A 23644-nucleotide genomic window follows, 5' to 3' on the forward strand; every position below is an offset into this window, starting at 1 on the left:
TTAACTAGGGCAGGAGAACCACAAGATGAAGACCTCAAAAGAGCACCATACCCAGTTTCCACCTCAAGGTCAAACATTAAGTTTTTTAATAGACTCAAGCAATGTAAGATACTTTAAGAGAAACGTTTTAAATTTAACATCTGTTTGCTGTTCTAAGGGGAGAGCTATTACTGGTTGTACTTAAAATTTTAGCCTGAAAACTGGAAATAGACTTGCACTTGTCAAGTATAAGACCAAATAATAGTTTCAGTTATAGGCAAGTACCAGAGAAGACTTAAAGCCAAATAAAGTATTTTAGGGGAGTGGAATTAAGGGAAATTTTACATTTTCAGAGAGATGCTCAAGGGTTCAAAGATTTAATACTCATTCATTTTTAAAAGCTAGAATTACTTGCCAGCAAAAAAACCCAATACAAACAGGATTGACTTATGCCATAGCATCTCTACACAGAAGTTTTTTCAGCCTTTGAAATGCTGTTAGGTACTTTGTACTGGTTTAAAGTCTGTAACTAGCTACAACCAAGACCTTGTTTAACTAAGTTATTGCAGTTATGGTTTTACTAAGGTACCTACAAACTTTAATGCAAGTGGCCTTATTCCACTGTGAACAAACTGAGACATAAATACAATTACATGCTACTTAACAAAGGTGAAGTTCTCCTTAACAGCTGCACAATGTCAACATAAAAAAAAAACCACAAAAAAACCAACAAACCCCAAGTCTTTCAAAAAGTGGCCTTTTAATAAGTAGTTGTCCAATAACCTCAATGCAAAGAAAGTTATAATAGTGGAATTGAGGAAATAGGTAAAATATTACAAGTCTGCTCAGACTGCCTTTTCCCTATTTAAAAAGAACAGGTAGCACACTTAAATATTACAATTCTTCTCAAAGCCACATCTGCAACCCGTTAGACATCAAGGGGAACTCAGGCTAGATAAGCAACGAACAACTTGAACTTTTTTTTCCACATAAAATATATATTCCCACATCACCCAAGGTAAACAAAACAGCAAAAAAACCTAGAGAAGCGTAAAACCGGAGCAGTTACACGCCTTGTTTTTCAAAAGGTTTTTCTCCCAACAGCTAATACGATCCCACAACGCATTACCGAAGTCCTAGGAAACACAAAGTGGCCAGAAGTTGCTTCTGGGAGCTGTGGCAAGGCTTTCATCCGCTGACGCCGGGCAAGTTTAAGACAAAAAAGCAGCGGCCAGGCTGGACTCCTGCCTTCCAGGCAGCGCCTCGGCCCGTGATGGAGGTCACCCCCTACCCAGGCGCTCAGCTCCAAAAGCCACCCACGGGGCACCCACCTTTTCCCGAGATGCCTCGGCAGGGGCGGAGGACGCCCAGCGAGGGAAGGGCCGTCGCCCCCCGGCCCTGGTGGGACCAGGCCCCCGAGGAGCCGCGGGCCGTGTCCCGCCCGCTCCCGCCGGCCCCGGGGGAAGGCGGCGAGGCCGGTACTCGCTTCTCCGCGGGGCCCCGCCGCCTCCCGCCCGCGCGCAGCGGGGCTAACGGCAACGCTTCCGCCGCCCGGCGCGGCGCCGGCGACGCGGCCCGGCCCGGCCGCAGCGAGCGGCGGGCGAGCCCCGGCCGCGCCGGCCCCACTCACCTGGACGACGCAGGGCCCCTCCTGGCCTCCCCCCGGGGGGCAGCAGCTGGGGCATGGGCGGCCGGGAGGAGCCGGGTCTCAGCCGCGCCGCCGCCCCCCCGACGCCAGAGAGAATGTCACCGGAGGCCGCGGGGCTCCGCTGCGCGGCGTCACTTCCTCCCTCCGCCACCGCCGGAGCAGCCGAGCGCCGCGCAGAGCGGCCGCTGCCCGCCGCGTCCGCCAGCGCCCCCCAGCGGCGCAGAGCGGCGCCGGGGGCGGTGCCGGCGGACTCCACCCCCTCCGTCTCCCGCCCTGAGGGGAGCGGCGAGCGGGCTGTCACACGCACCCCTCCCCACCCCACCCCGGGTGTCGCGCCCCCCTCACACCCGCCGGGTGTGGCCCCCGTGACACGCACACGCCCCCTCCCCTCCCGCAACCCGTGGGAGAGCCCCCCCTGAGCTCCCCCGGCCCAGTGGGGCCCCTGCGCGGCGTCGCCTGAGGGGACGCGCGCGGCCTCGGCCGGGCTGCGGCACGCGGAGGTGCGGGTGCCCGCGGCGGCGGGGCGGTGGCGGCGCGCGGGGCTGCGACCGCGTGAGGGGCACGGCGGCGGGCGGCCGCCGCCGGAGATGGTCGCGCCAGCGGGCCCCGCCGGCCGCCCGCCGCGGAGGAAGGCCGGTAAGGCAGCCAGGAGGGAGACCTGCCCGCGGGTCATGGCACGCCGCTGAATTTGGTTTCCCAGCAGCGAAACAGACGCGTGCGACCCACGCACGGCGGCTGGAGCTGACTCGGCAGAGGAGGCGGCAGAAGGAAATGAGAAGAAAGAAACATTTTCCCCCGGCGCAGGGGCCGAGCGACGAGGAGGGCCGAGCTCGGGGGAGACGCAGGCAAAGGCGTCAGGGAGCCCGGCACCGCAAACGCCTCTCACCAGCCTCTCGGCCAGCGCCGTTCTCCCTCCAGCGCTGGTCCTGGTGATCCTGCTGTCGCCGAGATCTCAGGCCTGGGGGCTGGGTGGGGAGGCCTGGGGTGCAACCAGGGCGACGTTCTAATGCACACATCAAACATCCTTCTGACGTTTCTCAATCGGAGTACTTAGCTTTGCAGCCCTAGGGTGTGTGTGCTGCGCAACTTACGTTGCAGGTAGCGCTCCGCAGTCATTTCAGTGTAGTCCCTAAATCCTGATCAGGGCCTACAAACGCCTGGGGAATTCGAGTGCTAAACATGCATCGTACAGCAGAGGCACCCTTGGAGGATCCCGCTCCGCTACAGCCACTGCTCGTGGCACAGAATCAGTTGTAGCGTTGGTAGTATGGAAATGTGTGTATGCATCTACCTCAACCCCCCCCCAAAATCACATACATGGACTTGGAAAACAAAGGCAGACATCACATACTACCTCGGAAAAATTTATCACATTGAGGAGAAATAAGAGAGAGATTCAGGTAGAAGTAGAGCTACGTATTCAGGAATTCATCATTCTCTTTTAAAACAGTACTTTGCAAGCTATTTCTCACCAAACCTGTAACAAAAGTTCCTTTGCAAGAGCACCAGCCCCGTTGGTGCATGCAATATTGGGGGTGTCAGCGTAAGAGGGAACAAGCAGGGCGCTAATGAAATCCGTACTTAAGAAAAGATAAAACCTGCCCTGGGGGGGGGCTGCTGGGGGCTCTAATCCAGAGTCTGCACTGATTTCCTACGCGGCTCCAGCCGTGCCCCGCCATCAACTAAAAACAACCTCCACAACCCACCAGGCTACTTCTGGAAAAATAATCCAGAGTCTGTATTTAAAGGGAAGGATGTGCTTTGGAGGAATGGCTCCTGAAAGACACCCGGAGGACGGCACGTTGTTGTACGGGCGTTAGGATATGGCAGCGAGGAACAGGCAGTGCAGCTTTGGATGGCGTACAGAAAAGCATAACGACACAGGCGAGGGCGGTGAGCATCTGCCTCGCATTTGCAAGAAGAGTGATAAATGGAAAGGAGCTCAAAGAGCCACGACTGAAGGAATTGGCAGCCTGGAGGCATCGCGAAACAAAAAAAGAAATTCTGACTGTCATAGGTACAAGGAAATTAGTAAACTAAGCAGGGAGACATTAGTGATCTGTAAATATTTGAATGAAGTAAGTGGCATGAAGGGAGAGGACTGGTGATACATTAATGATTGTGATGGGGTGAAATTAAGGAAGGGCATGTTTAAGCTGAGAATGGAAAGCTTTTGAATGGAGAACCGTGGGCTGGAAAATTGTCTCCCTAAGGGAAGTGGTGAAAGCTTTATTGCCTGAGATTTTAAATGCCAGATTAGGAGAAATACCAGGGGACTCATTCTGAATTTTCAGGGAGATGGGCAGAAAGATTAAGAAGGGAGAAGGAAAGGCAAGAGGTGGTGCTGGCTCCAGGAATTTAGGGAGTACAGCTCAGTGCCACCTTTGGCTGTTTTATCACTCTTTGACCACCTCTGCCGAGAGAGTGAAATGATTTCAGCATTAGTTACCTCCACGAGGAAGCGATAAGAGCTCCTCCACCACGAAGAAATGCGGTTGAGAAATGGAGGTCTCGGTGGGACATCTCTAGAAAGGATCACCAGGGAAGGGAGCAGCAGAGGCTCCTTCAGCTGCCGAAGGGCCCGGCGGTGCAGCCCCACACTTGAGCTTCAAGGGGACGGTCACCACCACCACCGCCACCTCTCCTCTGCCTCACTTGCGCTTCCCCAAAGACAATGGGAGGAAATTAGCTCAGCACCGGAGCAGATGGCAGGAGTGACCCCGAGCCATGCTCTCGTGTCAAAGTAAAAGCATTTTGGCTCGTAAGGGTTTCCGGGCCAGATTCCCTCACCCAGCTCTTTGCAGGGGTAGCGGAGCTCCTCCATCCCTGCTCCCATCTTGCAACCAGACCCAAGCCAAAAGTTTCCCTCCAGCTCCAGACTGGGAGAATGACTTTTCAAGAGCTCATCCTCATGCGTCCCATGGTGGTATCCGTATGCACATGACTAAGCATCCTCTGCAGCAGGAATATATAGAAACTTCACCTTCCAAGTAACATTTAAACAACGCCCATTTTCCAAGCTGAGCGGCAGGCTGCCAAGCATCTGAAATCACAAATGAGCCACTGAAACCCGGCCAAGCCGTCCCCTCGCTGCGCTCCCACTCCTTCACAAAGTCACCCAGGCTCCTGCGCAGCCACCAGCGGTGGCCGAACAGGGACCACAGGAGAGGCACCCGGGACACCACGTGGTTCACCCACTCCTGAGCTACAGCCCACGTCTCCTTAGGAAGGAAGAGGTACAAAAATCTTTCCTTGCTGCTGTGTTTTACCAGCCAATATTGGCTAATTAAGCAGCTGTGCTGCTTAATTAGCATTAAAGGCATCTTTAGTAAGGGGCTAGAGGGAGCATTTATTAGATTAGGTCGTAGTTTTGGAGTTGTTACTTGGGTTTTTTAATCAGAGATTACGTGGTTCAGGAAGGATGGTGTAATGCTGAATGACTTCACGGCAGATGGAGGCAGCGCTGTATCCTGCCACGTAGGTGGCACCCAGCAAAGAGAGAAGGAACCACAAGTTTTACTTTAAACACACACTTATTGGTAAAGTCTCTGCTTACTCGCTTGTGGATTATTTTTTTTTTGCAGAAGAAATATTTCTGAATTGGAGAAGCAGAAATGCTTCCAGCCTGGCACTGATTTTTTTTAATGAAGTGCGTGTATAAGAAAACAAAAAATGTTTCTAAAGCCACTTGAAGTTACTAACGGCAACTGCATACTCGGAGACAAAGCAAAGGATTTCCTGCAGCATGCAAGGCCACATGGACCAGGATTACTATTGTTTCACTGCTGACCCTGTCATTTAAAAATTCAAAGACTAGCTCAGAAATACATAATCTTTCCCAGACCTGTAAGACCTATTCAGTACTAGATGTAATTAAAAAAATCTTAAGTACATTTACAATTTGACACACCACACTTTTAGCTTATGATTACCCAAAACAGAATTGAGTATCAGAATAATATTTGGAGTGTTTTACTGAAGACAGTACAACATGTAGCCAATTTGCTTTTAAAATAAATATTGAAACTATTTTAATATTTTTAAATTGTATTTAATTACAAAGTCCCATATTAATATTCTCTGTCTCCTAAAGTATATGAATGGAAAAAATTTGAATACATTCAGGCAAAGGAAGATTAAAAAGCAACCACAATGAAATGTTTGCAACAAATAGAGTATTTCTACGGTACTAGCCAAAATATATAGTCAAAAAGAGATTCCATCCTCATCTTTTGATTCATGCATTTTGAGTAAATGTATGGATATTTCAGCTCAGTAGCCTTAAATTTGCTTCACGTATTTCTCTAGCATTTTATTTTTATTATTCTGGTTTTAATACCTAAATGTTTTCTTTTAAATAAATCCCTATTCCCCTAGCTAATTTGGGGATTAATTTGTTGGGGGTTTTTTTCCCCTAAAGCAATTATTTTGCATATTGGCCGGATAAGAACAGTATGTCACTTTGTGGTAAAACTTATCCAAGTTTACAGTTGAGGTTAGCAGGTGGTTTTCATGTCTAGTGCATAATTTTAATTCCTTTTTTTTTTCCCCGGGTAGAATTTGTATCCTTACGTTTTCCAGGAGGAGGAATTGAAAGCATGGTGATAAAGCACGCACATCTTTTGCACTTAGTCTGTAAAACCAAGGGATCCGCAGCTCAGCCTGGCTCCAGCTTCAGCCCCGCGGGGTCCCACACTTAGGCAGCTGCCCCAGAGCTGCGGGAGCCCCACACAGAGCTCCCAGCGAGCACAACTGCTCTCATCTTGCAGGTGTTAATTAGACTGGTGTCTCCAAAAATCAGGCTGGGAGTTCACAGCAGAGCAGCTGATGTAATCTGAAGTGAAGCTGAAGCCGCGGAGGCCTCTCCAGGCATTCGTGTCATTCTCAGTTGGGTGATTATTTCATAATATACAACAGCCGAGGGGTCCAGCGGGCAGCCTCCCTCCAGGCTGCTGCACAGCTCCTCGCCACCCGCTGTGACCTCCGTGGAAACGCTCAACAGCTACCAGGGCAGAGGGTAAAGCCCAAAATCAAACATTTTCTCAGCCGAGCACTCGGGCTGGCATGCTTTTGTCTCTGCAGGACCTCTGTGAGGTGTTCCTGTCCCCTGGCATCCCATCCCCGCCGCTGGAAAAGCTGGACCGCCCCAGAACACCAACAGCGAGGACGGACATCTCTGCTTGCCCTGCAAGGCGCTCTGTCTATGCAAACGCACAACCAAAGAGCTGAGAAATCTTACTGGCAGTCCACCAGCTGCATAAATCTCATTTATTTGACTTTCATCATTTCCATCAAAAGCCGAACTGTTGGACCTGACAACTGGCCGCTGATTTATGTTGCGTAGGCTGCAGATGGCTCAGCTGTGGCCCACAGCTCGAATGCAGCTGCTGGGTGTTTTTTTTCTCCTTGTGTTTCCAATGTAAGGAAGCAACACGTGGCTACCTTTGGACAGCTCTTGAGTCTGGCCCTGCCGCTGTCTCTATTCGGGCTCTTTGTCAACGAATGGGACACAGCACATGCTGTGAAATAGCAGCAGCCGGGGAGCGGTGCAGCTGCCCTGTGAGCGCAGGGGGAGAACACCCCCCAGATTTCACAGCTGGTGCAGTATTATGTGATGAAGTGGTGCTAAGGGGGTGCCACAGGCCCAGGAAATCCTTCCAAGCCTTGAGTCATGGTTACACATGTGTGATAAAAAACCTTCTAATGTTAGCTGAGTGAGTCTTGAGGCTCTCATTGAAAAGGAGGGCTGGTAGCATCCTCAAGCCCTCATCTAATCCATCTTCCTACCCCAAAGCATGATAAATGCTCCCTTGCATTATAAATGCTTAAGCAAAGCATTTCTGATCTGCTCTTAAAAGCCTCCAGTGATTAAGATTCCTTAATCTTCAGGCCATGACCTCCAGTGCCTTACAATGGCTTTCTTGTTAAATCATTCTCAGATGTCTACCCAGCTATTTTCTGATGCTTTCAAGACTAGGACTTCTTTCCCCTTCCACAAGAAGAAAGATCAGATTATGCTCTTGCTCTTTCCAGGTTCAAAGACTACTCCCTTGCCTTCTTTCAGTGTTTTGGGGTTTTTTTTTGTAAGCAGCCGCTGTACCTGTCATCCCTGCGCTACCATGCCTGCTCTAGATTTCACATCATTTACCTCTGAGGTAATTTCCCCTAAGCCAGTTTAGCCCACATGTACAAAAGATGGCTTTTCCACTCGCTCTTGCCACCTTGATTTCTAGTTCAGAGTCAAACATAAAAGAGTCATGAAACTAAGGCAACTAGCCCCTTCCTAACTTCTTGATTTAAAAACCTGAAATTAAACAGCAACTCCCTCCGGCATATGGAAGACGAGGCAGAAGATTGCCATGAGCTTGGTGCTCTGAACATCCTTCAGTTCCTCTCCGTTAAGGTGAAAGAAACGAGGTGAGGAAGGCACTTCACTGCCACCCATGTCATTCTGAGCTTGCAGCTTCTTAGAAGTCAGAGCTACACCCTAAGCATAATCAGATACAGATCTCATGATCCTGTTGCTTCAAGGGAGGACGTGAAGCAATAGAAAGAATCTCTCTTCCTGCAGGTCAGTGAAATCAATTTGTGCATTAAAGTAACAGCTCCTGGGGACAGGCACACCATGCTAAATCATTATCATAATCTTTTGCAACTCTAATTGCAAATAGATGTAGCTACAGATTGTCCCCGAGAACATCACTGCTCTTTGGACATTGCCCGGTACAAATGGGCCTTAGGCCATGTTTGAAGTCCTTAGATGCTGCCGCTATTTCTAGGTTTTGATTTTTCCCCAGCCACAGGAGCTTTTCAGATTTTTTACTTTAGTACAAAGCAACTTTAGAAAGCTGGGGTGTTTAAGGCTGGTGTGGTGGTGGCATGGAAATAAGGGGAGCGCTCTGGTGACCCTTTTTGGAAGGTGACCTTTGAGGTAGAATTGGAAGGGACAATCTAGCTTCAAAATGATCACATCCCACAGTAGTTCTGCAAAAATGCTCATGTATTTTCAGACCTAGAAAGCTCTTGCTATAAAGTCTTTTTTTGTTTTCAAAGCCAACACTTCATTATCCATAAAGCTATTTTTCTACTTTCATTTGTTTAGTGCTATTTGTAACATAGGGAGAAACAAAAAGTAGTCCATAGTAGGCTAGTATCTCTCAAAGCCTTGAGAACACAGGCAAACCTTACAGGTTAGTGCCATGGGTTTCCATTTGCTCAGATGACAAAAAAATGACAGAACCTTAGGAGGTTGATGCAGCTACATCTCATCTCAGCTCTTAACCTGTGTCAGCAGCATAGTTTGCTAGTGAAGCCAGTGCTATGATCCATGTTCATCAGAGCTCAGCTTGTTTCCATGAAGGTAGACAGCCATTATACACACAAGAAACCCCCCTTTGTGGGCTCAGATGTTACACACTTGGTAGTACACTGGATCTTAGCCAAAAGGCTGAGAAGCAATGGGATGACTCGCACAACTGGAGTGCTGCAATGGGTGGCTATAAACTCTTCGGAAGGAACAGGCGAGGAAGGAGAGGCAGTGGGGTACCCCTGTATGTTAGGGAGTGTGTTGATTGTCTAGAGCTTGATGATGGTGACAATGGGATTGAGTGTTTATGGGTAAGAATCAGGGGTAAGGCCAACAAGACAAATATCATGGTGGGAGTCTGTTATAGACTGTTATAGACCATTACAGCGGAGAGGAAACAGTCTAGGAGGTTCCTGGATTGTGTGGAAGGTAACGTCCTGACACAGCTGGTGAGTGAGCCAACTAGGGAAGGCTGGACCTGTTGTTTGTGAACAGGAAGGGACTTGTGGGTGATGCGGTGCTTGGAGGCCATCTTGGCATAGCAATCACAAAATTATAAGAGTTTTCAATGCCTGGAGAAGTAAGGAGGGGGGTCAGCAAAACTGCCACCTTGGACTTTTGTAGGTCAGACTTTGGCCTGTTTAGGAGTCTGGTTGAGTTCCTTGGGAGGCAGTTGTGAAGGGCAAAGGAGTCCAGGAAGGCTGGACGTTCTTCAAGAAGGAAATCTTCAGGCTGCAGGAGCAGGCCGTCCCCATGTGCCAAAAAACAAGCCAGCAAGGAGGAAGACTGGCCTGGCTGAACAGAGAGCTTTGGCTGGAACTCTGGAAAACAAAGAGAGTTTATGACCTTTAGAAGAAGGGGCAGGCAGCTCGGGAGGACTGCAAGGATGCTGTGAGGTTACGCAGGGAGAAAGTTGCAGATAACTCAGAGCCATCCAAGTATGCAAAGCCACTAGGGAACAGACAGAAGATTGTCTTACTCATCCTTACTTAGAGAGAAAATTAGAAGGGCCAGAGCCCAACTAGAACTTAATCTGGCTACTGCTGTAAAAAAACAGTAAAAAATGTTTCTATAAATACCTTAGCAACGAAAGGAGGGCTAGGGAGAATCTCCATCCTTTACTGGATGTGGGGGGAAACATAGTGACAAAGGCTGAGGGAAAGGCTGAGGTACTTAATGCCTTCTTTGCCTCAGTCTTTGACTGACCAGTTGTTCTCTGGGTACCCCGGTCCCTGAGCTGGAAGACAGGGAGCAGAATGAAGCCCCCATAATCCCAGGCGAAATGGTTAGCGACCTGCTGCACCACTTGGACACACACAAGTCTATGGGGCTGGATGGGATCCACCCAAGGGTACTGAGGGAGCTGGTGGACATGGTCACCAAGCCGCTCAGCAGTCCTGGCTAACCGGGGAGGTCCCAGCTGACTGGAGGTGAGCAAATGTGACTCCCATCTACAAGAAGGGCTGGAAGGAGGATCCGAGGAACTACAGGTCTGTCAGTCTGACCTTGGTGCCAGGGAAGGTTATGGAGCAGATCATCCTTACTGCCATCACATGGCACATACAGGACAACCAGGTGATCAGACCCAGTCAGTATGGTTTATGAAAGGCAGGTTCTGCTTGACCTACCTGATCTCCTTCTATGACAAGGTGACCCACTTAGTGGATGAGGGAAAGGCTGCAGGTGTTGTTTACCAGGACTTTGACACCATTTCGCACAGCATTCTCCTGGAGAAACTTGGCTACTCATGGCTTGGATGGGTCTACTCTTCACTGGGTAAAAAACTGGCTGGATGGCTGAGCCCAAAGACTTGTGGTGAATGTGGTTAAATCCAGTCAGTGGCTGGAAAGTGAAAGGAAGTTGTAGTGAGGTGGGTGGTCATCTCTTCTCCCAAGTAACAAGTGCTACAACAAGAGGAAATGGCCTCAAATTGTGCCAGGGGAGGTTTAGATTGGATATTAGGAAAAATTTCTTCACCGAGAGGGTTGTCAACTGCTGGAATAGGCTGCCCAGGGAGTGGTTGAGTCACCATCCCTGAAGGTATTCGAGAGACATGTAGACATTAGTACCTAGGGCATGGTTTGGTGGTGGACTTGGCAGTGCTCAGTTCATAGTTGGAATCAATGATCTTAAGGGTTTTTTCCAATGTAAATGATTCTATGGTTTTACGCTGCACAATCCAGCAGGGGAAAAGCACAATCCAGAGCCCAGACAGGGAAAAGAAGAAAACCAGACTCCTTGATCAGTTGAATTCCAACTAAATCCCGGCAGGGACACGTCCTGGTGAAGGTGTCATCTGGAGGCCAGTGACGGGTGTGTATCACATATGGAAAAAGAACTGATAAAGAAAACAGTAAGTTTGGGGGTTGATTTATGAAAAACAGATCATGTTTACAAATGCAAGGCTCCATGAACCCCTAAAAATGAGTATGCTTGCTGAAAGGTCACATGTGTGTCATCCAACAGCAAGAAGAGTAAAGGCAGAAAGTTGCAGAAGTACAGTAAGAAGTCCAAAATGTTTTATTAGTGCAGATAAATAGACAATAGAAGGGAAATCTTCTTCCATGCAGGCCACTTCAAGAGAAATGGAGTTTGCTGGGCTCTGGCATCTCAAGAGTCAGCATGTCAATCTGCTTTGAAAATTCTTCCTCCAAGGCGTTCTAGCAGGAGAAAAAAAACCAAGAGGACTCAGTGGCTGTGAAACAATTTTCTTATATTGTTAGACAAACATATCTACGATGATCAAATCCTGGGATATTATTAGCACTGATTAACCCAGTATTGAATTGGAAGATCTGACCAGATCTTCAACCCCAAATTGAACACAGCAGTAGTCTCCAGAGAAACCTCCAAATGAAGGGCTAAACAAGCTCAGTTGCCTTTATTCTCTGCCCCAATGTGGTATTAGACACCTCCAAGCCGAAGAGGTACACTCCAGATGTGAGTTTTCTGACCTGATAAAAGCCTCAAGCTGGTGAGACGAGCTTGTATTTCTGAATCAAAACCAAGTGGCTTACCAACCTGAGCAGTCCCATCTGAAAATGTACAAAATACTCTCAAACAGCTGCAATTTTTGATCATAGCTTTAAGACTTATCACCAAATACCTTGTGTATTATCTACAAGCGAGCAGACAGTAGCCCAGAGAAATAGACAGGTTTATGCTCAAATGTCTCCCAGCTCACTCAGGAAAGCTACATGTGAACTTCCCAAACAGCATTTATATGAATGTTTCCCAACAATATACCTGCAGATTACACAAGCATAGATGAAATGGGCATTATGTTTTACAGCAAAAGGTCCCCACTGCAGTCTATAAGGCAGCTGTTAAATAAAATACGGGCCCTAGAGCCCTCAGAGTTCAGGAGGAGCAAGGAAGGTTGCGAGACCAAGAAGCTGCAACACAGCTGAGTGAATAAAAATTCTGACAGGTGAAGCAAAGTCCAGAGGGATACAGATACCTAATCCCCACTGATACCATTATACCCAACTGCTTTTGTAGGTTAGATGATATTCCTCCAGCAGTTCCTCCTACCAATATGCACTGCTTCTGCCTTACCAGAGCAAAGTTTCCCTCTAGAGATCACTAAGACTACAATCTGAGGTAGATAAATCCACAACCAATTAAAATATACAGCTTGTTTTGGAACACCACCACTCGTTTAAATCTCTGTGAAAGATTAAAAAAACCCCTCTTACCAGTTCTCGTTTTACTTCTTCAATCTTCACTTGTGCAAGGGAAGGATTCTAATGAGAGAAAATGGCATAAAAATCAGTATTTCATCTGGAAAGACAGAGTCCCTGCATCATTGCAGGAGTCTAATGATGTGCCACAGGGGAATTTAGGGATAATAAAATCAATTTTGTGTATACCTCTCACATGCAGAAGGTACTGACATTAAAAACCTAGTAGCAGTTTGGTTTGGGCAGTCACATACTTTACAGAAGTCTGGTATGGCCTGAAGTCTTTAAAAAAAACACCCAACCAATTTTAGCATTTTTCCAAACCTACCAATTGAAGAACTGGATTTTAAACACATCTGTGCATGGATTTTTCCAAAGCACAATAAGCTTGCAAGGATAAACCTTCCTCCCTACTTCTGCCTGCACCAGGAGCGAGGCAACAGGTTTCTCTCTGTTTCCACCGAGAACAAAATGGCAGGGGGTGGAATTGGAGAACCTAATCCAATTTGAACATCCCGTTTTGCTTGAGGCAAGGAGGCAGCAGCCTCTTGGACTAAGATGGATTTAACAGAGAATCAGTCCCGCCGTCTCCCTTCATCCTTTTCTTCTAGGAGGGAGACAGCAGTAGTTGTGTGAGGGAGATGTGTTGAGAGGCAGGAACTCGATGGAGGGGCTAAGGAGATGAAGAGAGAAGTGTGGCCCAGCAGACAGATCCCTAGTTCATAATACAGGAGACGTGATTAATCGCAGAGTTTCTATGTGATTTTGGACAAGTCTCTGTTTCTCTGGACCTCTATCTCCCATTGATAAGAGCAGGAATAGATCTTTTTCACCTCTTACACAGGAAGGTCTGAGGTTAGCTCTATGAAAGGCTACAGGGTGCTCAGATGAGGGGGTAACAGGTGCCATATCAGGTAACTCAAATACAAAACTGTAAACTAGACAGTTACAATGGTACTTAATAAAACCGAAACCCATTCAGCTATTTACACTCCAGTTTTTGCTACTTCTCTGAACAACAAAGAGAAAAGTCCTTAATACTTTTCTGTGAAAGCAGTGGCAATCTTCCAAAGGAAACTAGAAATACTTGTGTTTAGTGGTCCTAAATATCACAGGTGATGATATATAGACATCACACAAAGCCAAAGCCTTCTGTTTCATGGACTAAAGCCTTGTTTACCCATGATTTTTTTAAGCCACTATAAAGTTGTTCACAAAATTACCCTTAACTAAAACAGTCTTTTGTAACAAGTGTTCTACTTTGAAAAGAGTAAAATCCTTTTTATAAAAGATGGTCCCCATAGCAGTCTGATAGTAACTCCTAGCAGAGGGACCAATAGTGACAACAGCCAAAATATAAAATGAAGAAGAGATACACAGGCTTTCAAAACTGCAATTTAGTCATCTAAATGAGAAATCTGCAATTTCGGAGAGCTAAGTACCCAGCGCCCTCAGAATAAATCAAAGAAAACTATGAAGCAGCCAGTACTCACAAGCTGGAGTACTTGTTTAGGGGACAATGCCTGCATTTGGCTATTTTTTCATAAGCATTAAAATCCTGCTCAGAGCTCCAACCTCTGCACAACGTGCTGTGTCCACCATATTGACAGTCTGATGACATGTCTAGCTAATATATTAGTAAATCTCAAAAAAAAATTGTTATACTAAGGAATTTGTATTTTCTTCCATATTTCTTTGTCTAATTTCTAGCTACTTCGCCTTGATACTGAGCGCACCCAACAAATCTGTGCATTTTGTTAGAACAAAGTTTGCCTGGTAATCATACTTAATTTCTTGCCTTTGACTAATAAATAGATAGCCTTCTGTTTAAGTAAAGTCTTCTGGTTAGACTATTAATAGACCAGTAGGACATCTACCTGTCCACTGAAACCATCACAACAATCTCCTCTACATTGTGAGGTCCATTAAAATTAATCTGATGGCAAATAAAACAGACCAGTAAAAAAAAAATTACAGGAGTTAAATCTAGGTAGGACTCCAGTTTCTTCTTCAAAGGCACAATTTCTTCCTGCAGTCCAGCCAGTTTCTGTGAAGAAAGCAAGGTGGGTTATATTCTATAGTCTTACTTGTAGAAGTGATTTATATCAGTGAAATAGATCCACAATTATCTACAGCATTTCAGAATTCACAGATGTTGGTGAGAACTGTCATGATCCTTCTTAAAACCCATGGAAACTAAAGATCTGGTATTCATTCAGTTACCAGTTAGTCAAACCCAGTTCAAATTTTGCAGAGATACAATCAATTCATTTTTCTCCATTCTGAAGACATCTTCAGATACCTTTTCTTGCAGTAGAACCACCTGATCTCACCTCCCTGAAAGGAGCAGGGATTTCAAACAAGAATCCAACAGACAGAGGACTTTCACTGTCAACCTCCCTGTAGGCCGGAGAGAGAACTGAGCCCCAAGGAAGGGGATGCATTCTCATGTCTACGGCTTCTGTGTGAAAACAGTTTTGCACATGCAGCAGCAAAAAGACTTCCTTTCCACTTGCATTGCTTTGCTTATTCTGTTAACAAGGGGGAAAAATTTCTCTTTGAGGCTGAAAATTAAGCACCTTCCACAGTCCTCAACACTTTTTAAAATAATCAACTTAAAGTAAAAACAAAAAAACCCATACTCCGAAGATAGTCATTTGTGCTGCCCAATTCACCGAGCTCTTGGCAAAGCAGATACAGAAACGTCAGGGAGTCAAACCTGCCCTTATGCTCAGGTTCTAGAAGACAATCTAGAAAATTGCCTAGGACCTTTTGTATGTAAAATTCCAACAGAAATTATTTTCTGAAGAAAGTACTCTTCTGAAACACTGTGCAATGTAAACATTGCCACCCAGTGCTGGTTCACAAGAATGACAATGTAAAAATCAGGAAGCCTATTTTCATTGTTCAACCTGACTAACATGCAGGAAAAGCTAGAAAAAGAAATGGGGAGAAAGACTAAGTTCTCATTACAGTAATAACAAATAATATTACAATGTAGTGAATGTAGACAGAACAACAAAAATACATGTGTACAAATCGTTCAGCAGAAAGCTGGAGAACCTATAGCTAGCAACTCAAGAAACGTACTTTTTCCTTTAACAAATTACCCCACTGGGCTTACAATACAACTGAAAAATGAAAATGAAAAATGAAATTTAAAGACACAAGACAAAAAAGTTCAGAATTGATTGGTTCAGAATTTGGATTTCACTTGACCTCCTCCACTTGCTCTGAAGTGTTTGAAAGCAGGTTTATTTCACACAGACTCAATAAAGTAATTGCAATATCCTGTAACAGGATATTGTTCACAGAATATCCACTCTGTTTATAACATGGATCACAAAGAGAGAATGCAGATCACAGGCTGACCATTTTCTTTCAGTGGCAGGGAATTTATTTCATGGAAATTCTCTAGTAGGCTATATTCCCAATTATTGACAAAGGCAGAAAGAGAAGAGAGGGAAAACCAAACGGCAACAAAAATAAAGATTCCCATTGTTCCCCTCAATCAGGCCAGAAGAAAAGCTTCTTCCCAAGTCCAGAATAAGCGCACATCTAACCCTGAAGAAAAGGTACTGCGTCAGCAGCCATAGATTCTTCCCAGTTTCTATGAGAGACAAACCCATCCAACATACCCTGGTTCAGAGGCATCCACCTATGGGATTTTTATTTGTGCTTCTTTTTAGCATTAATATTTGTTCCAGTAACAAAATGGCAAACTATTTTTCCTGAAACCACACAACAAACAAGCCTGGCCTGTACCACTGCAGAAACATCCATCTTGTACCAAAAGACCTACCTCAGATAGGCTCACAAGTGATTCATGTGTCAGCGACTGGTCCAAGCCCGTGGCAGCAAGCTGCTCCTACAAATAGGAAAAAGTTTGTTCACAACTGACCACAAAATATAACAGGGAGGAGAAAGATTTTACCATTCCTTGGGTTTTGATCTAAACAGGCAAACAAGAACGCAGTTTGTTAACAACAGAAGCGTTTGAACCACAACTATAGCTGGTATATGAAATCAGTTGCTACTAAAATTTATATCAAGAATAACAAGTCTTTCCAGAAAACTACTGAGAGAAGAGCACATGGCAAGGCTGGGAAGAGGCGTCATTAAGTCTAATACAATGGTTTTCATCCCATATTTGCCCAGGTATTGGACAGCATCCAAGTATTATTAAATAGAGCATTCATATGTAGGAAGGTGAAGGAGAATACAGTACAACTTCTGCCTTCTGTGTTTAATCATTCATTAATTAAAAAAAATGCCTATATTTAGAATTTTTACACACAATTTACCTCAGTGGATCAGCTGCTCGACTGGTAGCTGCCTGTATACTCTTATATGAGAGTATCTCACAATAAGCACAAGGTAGTCCAAACTAATACGAGCAAATACAGCGCTCAGTGAAAGAAGAGAAAGTGTCCTTGCATTTATCATGGGATGTCCTGAGGAGAGACCCTGAATATAGCAGGAACAACTGAAGTGTAGCAACATGCTGTCCTGTTAGCCCAAGAGTCCTCAGTCCTGGAGTTTAAGAAGCTCTTGGGATGTCTCTGTAACTACAATTTTGGGCCCAAACAACCATGACTGCCATCCCGTCACAATGTCTTGTTAGAAAATTCCTTCCATCTACCTCAGCCAGCTTGATCCTGATTTTTAAATCCTCAGATTTATCTTTAAGGAACTTCAAGTTCTGGGATCGGCTGTCAGCTTTGGCCTTTTCTACTTCCAGAAGCTCCTCTGTTTTTTTAAGATCCCTTTAAAAAAAAATACAAAAAGAAACAAACTTTCACATTCAAAGAGATACCAGTATAAAAATACTGCTTAATTATCTATGCTCAAGCTAAACCCTTTAATACAACCAACACAAGAAGGGAGAGAATGGAGAAAAACTTGCATTTCCCTGTGAGATTTCCCAGTGGAAACATCCACAGCTGTTACATCCAGAGTCCCAAAGGCCAGGGAAAATACAGGTCAAGGGGAAAGCCATCTGCATAAAAGCAAAGAGTAATAGTCTTCTGCATAATTCCCTAATTCAGTTAGGGACATGTCACGCAAGCTAAACTTAACACCAGAGAAGGGCCACAGCAAATCTGCACAAAGCAAGCAGGTCTGGTACGTTTGCTACAAGCAGCGCCACAATTTACTACTTTAAAAGACAAAAAACAGAAAATAATTAGACTGGAAGGGGGCTGTGGAGATCATCTGGGCCAATCCCCACTCAAGGCAGGGGTTGATCCTGCTTTGCTTGAGAAAGCTCTTCAGATTACATCCTCTAAGGAATGGACTTGTTACTGATTTTTTTACAATAATTTTTTTAAGTCTCCCACACACTGCTTAAAGGAAATTCTTGCCTGGGAATGGTTTTTGTTTTGCCTGGCTCCTTCACTCTGACTACAGAGCCCACGCTAAACATAGTAAGAAAATCAGGTTTGCCTTCAACCTCAGATGAAGGCAACTGGTGGAAGATGCCAGCTCGTATCTGAAAACTGCTTGTAGATCAGTTTTGGTTTATAATAATGGGTCCAATGGCACCCCAAATCTCTTTTGATTATTGAATGTGTCCATAGCACATGGCTTTTGATAGATACTTCCAAAAATTGTGAACTAGAGATGTCAAAGCCCTGAAAGTTCAGTTATCCTTATTATAAGTTATTATAACCAATGTCGCACATTACAGAGATGAGCAGTATTGCTTACATCTTTCCCTTTTCTCATGCATTACTCACTCCTCTAGCCGCTTTTCCAGCATCAGCGCTGCAGTTAGTTTTTTCCTGATGTTGGTCAATTCCAGTTCCATTTCTCTGTTTTTTGATTCTGTTGCATATAGCTCCGAAGTCATATCATTGATGGCACAGAAGAAGCTGGTGAAAAAAGATTCAGTGTGAATGCTCAGCAGTCAGCTCTTCTGAAACTCAGAATTGTTACTATTATGATTATTATTACTATTTTCTCCACACTTTCAACACATGACTCTCTTGTTTTCATATTAGGATACATCAGATAACTGCCAGCTATTTTAGAGGAGGAAAGTAAAATAAGTCACTAAGGGTATTTGCTTCCCTTAACTAACAAAGATGTCATCTGAAACAGGAAACAGCCCAGCAATCTCAGTAGGAGGAAGTGAACAAGACCTGGCACTCTAGTGAATACAACCACTGAGTCTGACATGATCAGGTGCTCTGCTTCCAGCCTGCCAAATTGCCTTTGAGGGAAACTGTATTCAGTCCCTGAACATGCACATCCCCTGACATGCCCAGAAGTATTTCAGTCCCTTCCTCTTCCTAAACAGTTCAAAGCCGCTTGCCCCTCCAGCTCAGAAGAGCAGTAAAAGCCAAACTCCTGAACATCAATACAAAAACTGGATTCCAAGGCAGATTTTGGCCCTTCCTTATTGCCAGTGCTCAGCACTCAGTGCTGTGTTATGGGTCAAAGCCAGGCTAGGAAAAGGGCCCAGGAAGAGCAGACTAACAGCTGCCATTCCTCTGTAGCTGAACTAAGGAAATGTCCTTACAATAACTGAGGCCAGGTAAGAGAAGGAAGAAAGAGGGGCTGCGAAAGATCAGTTACATTTCCCTGGTCCTTGCCTAAGCAGTATGAAACCTGCTCTAGCTTGTGCTACCTGGCATGACAGTCTGAGTGGCAACATCCTGTGGCTACTGACCACAAAAGCAGGGGCAAAAAGAAGGATTTGACTGTGGCTGAGGCACCTCTCAGGTGGAGACTTCCTTTGCCAGAATAATCAAGAGTTAGAGCTTTGTGCTCAGTTCCTGTGTCCTCCAAAGCTGCCCAAGGGGTGCAAAAGAAGCTGGACAAGTAAGATTCCTGGTGTGAAAGTCAAGTTTGAAACTGTTGAATTGAAAAACCAGAGGGAAACAGCACAGACCATCACTCCTGATGCACAGTGGGAATAATCACCTGGCAAGAGAAGTGTCCTTTGTTTCAAGTGTCATTGCGCTGTTTACCAGGACGTTGAGGTAGCTGGTGCCTTCACTGGACAGACTGGAGAGGGAAAGATCCAGGCTTTCTGTGAGAAGGCTCTGTAGGTAGTTAGCTGGAAAAAAAAAATACAACCTAAAACAGTAAATTTTTTTCTATTACTGTTGTTTTAAGACCTAGATGGGACTCTCTCTTAACACGTGTGTTAAAAATGTATTATGGTCTCCTGAACAACTCACTCGCTCCAAAAAACCCCACATTATCAAACACTCACTCTAGACAGCTCAAGCATAACTTAATCACCTCACTGTTGCTTCAGATTCCTCAAGCACTTTCCTTAACAGTGGATTAGCACCAGCTCAAACTCTTAAATCAGCTGCAGGGCTGCTTCCCTGTCTATCCAGCCAATATTTCAATGCTATGCTACTCAGCCCAGCAGGCTAGGAAGTTTTAGGAATTAATCTGCTTGTCTGTATTTACAGCTTGCTCAAGATGGCTTAAAAAATTGCTCTTGACCAACCTTATGTCACTGTAAATTTTGCTGAAAGGAAGGCTGAAAAGGAAAAGCTGTACCAGAACAAAAGCTGAATTCGATCCAGTTATATGTGTATATATATATTTTTTATATATATATATATATATATATGTAAAAAAACAAAATTGTTTGTAAGATTTTAACAAAGACAATCTTCAGGGACACTAAGAAAAACTAATTTTGATGGAACCGAGAAGTGGAGCTTCAAACTTACCTTCTGCTTCATATTCTGCTGCCTGCTCCTCCATGTCCTCTATCAGCAAAGAAACATCCCTGTCTCTGGCTTCATTGCATTCTACAAGCTCATACAAGATATCAACTGTCCTTGCAGTCACTTCATACTGTGGAATAGGCTGATTCCCATATATTTTCTTTAGCCATAAAGTAACCTGCCAGAGAAGGGAAAAAAAATAAAAAGAGTAAGTGGTCAAATGAAACAACAGAAAATAGCTGATAGATGTGAGAAATTTAAAGTGCTGCAACCTCTGCACTCCTGAAGAAAAACTCCTACTACATCAGTTCAAGCATGGGTGGAAGAAGGGGAGACAACTTCCTTAGTCTCTTCTTCAAACACCCTCTGTAGTTCAGAAAACCATTTCCCTTATAATCTCCCTCACTTCTCTGGACACCTGCTTATCTCCAAGGTCATAAAGTCTTATCTTTTTGTCCACATGACTTGTTTACTACAGACACACTAATGATCCAAGAGATGTTAAACAGGTATTTGGGCAGCTGGTAAAAACTGCATTAAAGCAGCATGGGATAAAACTGCCCAAACCATGATCATTGGGAACAGTCTCTATGGGCTAACTGGGGAGAAAGAGTTGTTATGATGTGCAGGCATGACCCCTGGAGAACACAGTCCCTACCTCTGAAAAGGAAGTCAGAAATGGGAGAGATATCAACACAGTGCTCGCAGGTGGTACAGAAAGATTAGATTATGACTGACAACAATTGAACACATGGAAGTTCAACACTGACGTAACAAATTCTTGTCTAACTAAGGGCTATGTAAGCAACCTCATGGAGGACTCAGCCTCATAGCTTAAGAAGGTATTTCCTTCTAGCATGTTGTTCTTTATGCTTCCACCATGCCAGCATCTCACCTACATACACTGCACGCAGCAAATATCACCATGAACTATTCTGGGGAGAAAACCATCAAGGCCTGTGAAACAAACAGCACGAATTACACGTAGATGAAAACGCTAATACTGCAAGAAAGCCAAGTTCACGAACAAAGATGAATTACATCTTTCTGCCAATCTCTCCAGTGAGAATGATTTGAAATGCAAAAACTTCAGGCACCCAAGATCTTAATAATCTAGCATCTTAAAACAACTGTGAGCTTATACTTAAAGCAAGCTCGGGCTGTTACCTAGTAGGTAGCAGAGGATGAAGTGGGTGAACAGAGACTTTACTGCTGCAAAACCCACCCCGTGACATCTTGTCTGTCCCCCAGCGCTTAAAGGGGCAAGAAAAAGAAACGGGTCTGTTTCTACTCTTAAATGGCAAACGCCCGCGCGCCAGCCGAGCGTGGCGGCAACGGCCAGGGCCCGGCAAAACCCTCAGCGCAACCGCTCGGCCTATAAGGACTGAAAGAGACGCTCACGGGAGAACGGGACAAGGGTTCTGGTAACACACGAGTACCCTGCCCGCCCCTGGGGCTGTGGAGGCACGGCACACGCCACGCCCGGCGCCCCCCACCAGGCCCTAGGCCGGGAGGAACCCCCCGGATGATGGGCAACCGGGCCCAGCCTAAGGTGGCCCCAGAAAGGAGCCACTGCCACCGCCACCCGCGGAAAACCCGCGCCGTGAGAGAAGAGCCAAGCCTCGGCCCGGCCCCACCGTTACCCGCCGAAGTTTCTCCCCCATGGCAGCCTCCGCCATCTTGAGCTTCCCGCCTCCCTCCCGACTCGCCCCGCGCGCAGCCGCCGCGCCGCGGGGCCTAATGGGACTTGTAGTTCAGCTTAGGGCGTGAGGCGGGGCCAGCCCGGCGGGGCCCAGCCCAGATTCCGAGCTTTAAATTCTTAAAACACAGAGAAAATTTAAAAAAATTAGTTCAATTCACTACCTGCAGTCAACGCTTTTACCAAAGCGGATTTAAATACTATAAATGTTTTGAAAGAACCTGCTTTTCCCCTATCAAATACTTCTAAGAAAATAGCCTTGAATCAGTACAATAATTTCAGGGGATTTAATTTTTTGATAGAATTGTTTGTTTCATGTATGTCATGAGGCAAACTACAAATAAAGGCATATAAAGCCCTTTATCAAAAATGCTTAAATCATGGTTTTAAGGGTAAAAATCAGAATTTGAACCTATAAAAGCTGTCCTTCTTGTTAGAAAATACACCATAAAAATGCATCTTCTGAGTTAAGCCCTTTAAACAGTTATCAAGGAACTTCCTTTCTTTAGCAATATAGCAAAAATGCAAATGCATGCACAGAATCATTAACGTTGGAAAAGACCTTTAGGATCATGAAGGCCAACCGTCAACCCAACACCACCATGCCCTCTAAACCATGTCCTGAAGTGCCACGTCCACAGGTTTTTTGAACACTTCCAGTGATGGTGACTCCACCACCACCCTGGGCAGCCTGTTCCAATGTTGGACCACTCTCTCAGTAAATAAATTTTTCCTAATATCCAATCTAAGCCTCCCCTGGTACAACTTGAGGCCATTTCCTCTTGTCCTATTGCTGGTTACTTGGGAGAAGAGACCAACATCCCCCTCACCACAACCCCCTTTCAGGTAGTTGTAGAGAGCGATGAGGGCTCCCCTCAGCCTCCTCTTCTCCGGACTGAACAACCCCAGTTCCCTCAGCCGCTCATCATCAGACTTGTGCTCCAGGCCCCTCACCAGCTCCATTGCCCTTCTCTGGACACGCTCCAGCACCTCAATGTCCTTCTTGTAGTGAGGGGCCCAAAACTGAACACAGTATTCAAGGTGCGGCCTCACCAGTGCCGAGTACAGGGGCACGATCCCTGCCCTACTCCTGCTGGCCACACTATTGCTGATACAGGCCAGGATGCTGCTGGCCTTCTTGGCCACCTGGGCACACTGCCGGCTCATGTTCAGCCGGCTGTCAACCAGCGCCCCCAGGTAAAATCAATGTGGGTTTTTTTCAGGTAGTTTATACAGAATTTGATTACTGAAATAATCAAGTGTAAGAAACATTGCTGAAGCATCCTGTTTGGTACAACACATGCCAAAAGGGTTGAGGATTTTTCACTTCACCTTTTCAATTCCCAGAAGAGTCTGCTGGGACCTGTGCTTTACTGACTGTCAGGATTACCACGGGGACACAATCATGCTGTGATCCCCAGCAGACTAGATCTTATGTCTCATGTATGGGACTTGTTGCCAGGTGAGCTGTCCCCAGAGGGTTAGGCCTCGGTAGAGAGATCACAAGGGAAGAGACCCCTGTGCGCCATAAGCACAACTGCTGCTTGCAGTGAGGTTCTCCTCAGCTGGCGACGCTGCTATTGTGTCACTGTCACCTCTGGTGGCACCTGTGAGGCCAGCTTTCAAGTTTCACCT

The 23644-nt window shown here is 45.7% G+C and overlaps 1 protein-coding gene across 1 annotated transcript; it reads right to left on the reverse strand.

Annotated features, from left to right (window-relative positions):
* Nucleotides 1-11509: 11509 nt before the first annotated feature.
* LOC309415120 (HAUS augmin-like complex subunit 1) lies at nt 11510-21989 on the reverse strand (the record flags this gene model as incomplete). The annotated part of the gene is made up of 9 exons (XM_082012568.1): nt 11510-11593; nt 12632-12679; nt 14592-14663; nt 16419-16484; nt 17259-17382; nt 18355-18489; nt 19544-19679; nt 20314-20488; nt 21954-21989. 9 exons carry the CDS (start codon nt 21987-21989, stop codon nt 11510-11512), a joined length of 876 nt encoding a protein of 291 aa, XP_081868694.1.
* Nucleotides 21990-23644: the final 1655 nt, after the last annotated feature.

This window comes from Phaethon aethereus, assembly GCF_964289735.1.
Source record: "Phaethon aethereus genome assembly, chromosome: W".
Lineage (NCBI taxonomy): Eukaryota > Metazoa > Chordata > Aves > Phaethontiformes > Phaethontidae > Phaethon > Phaethon aethereus.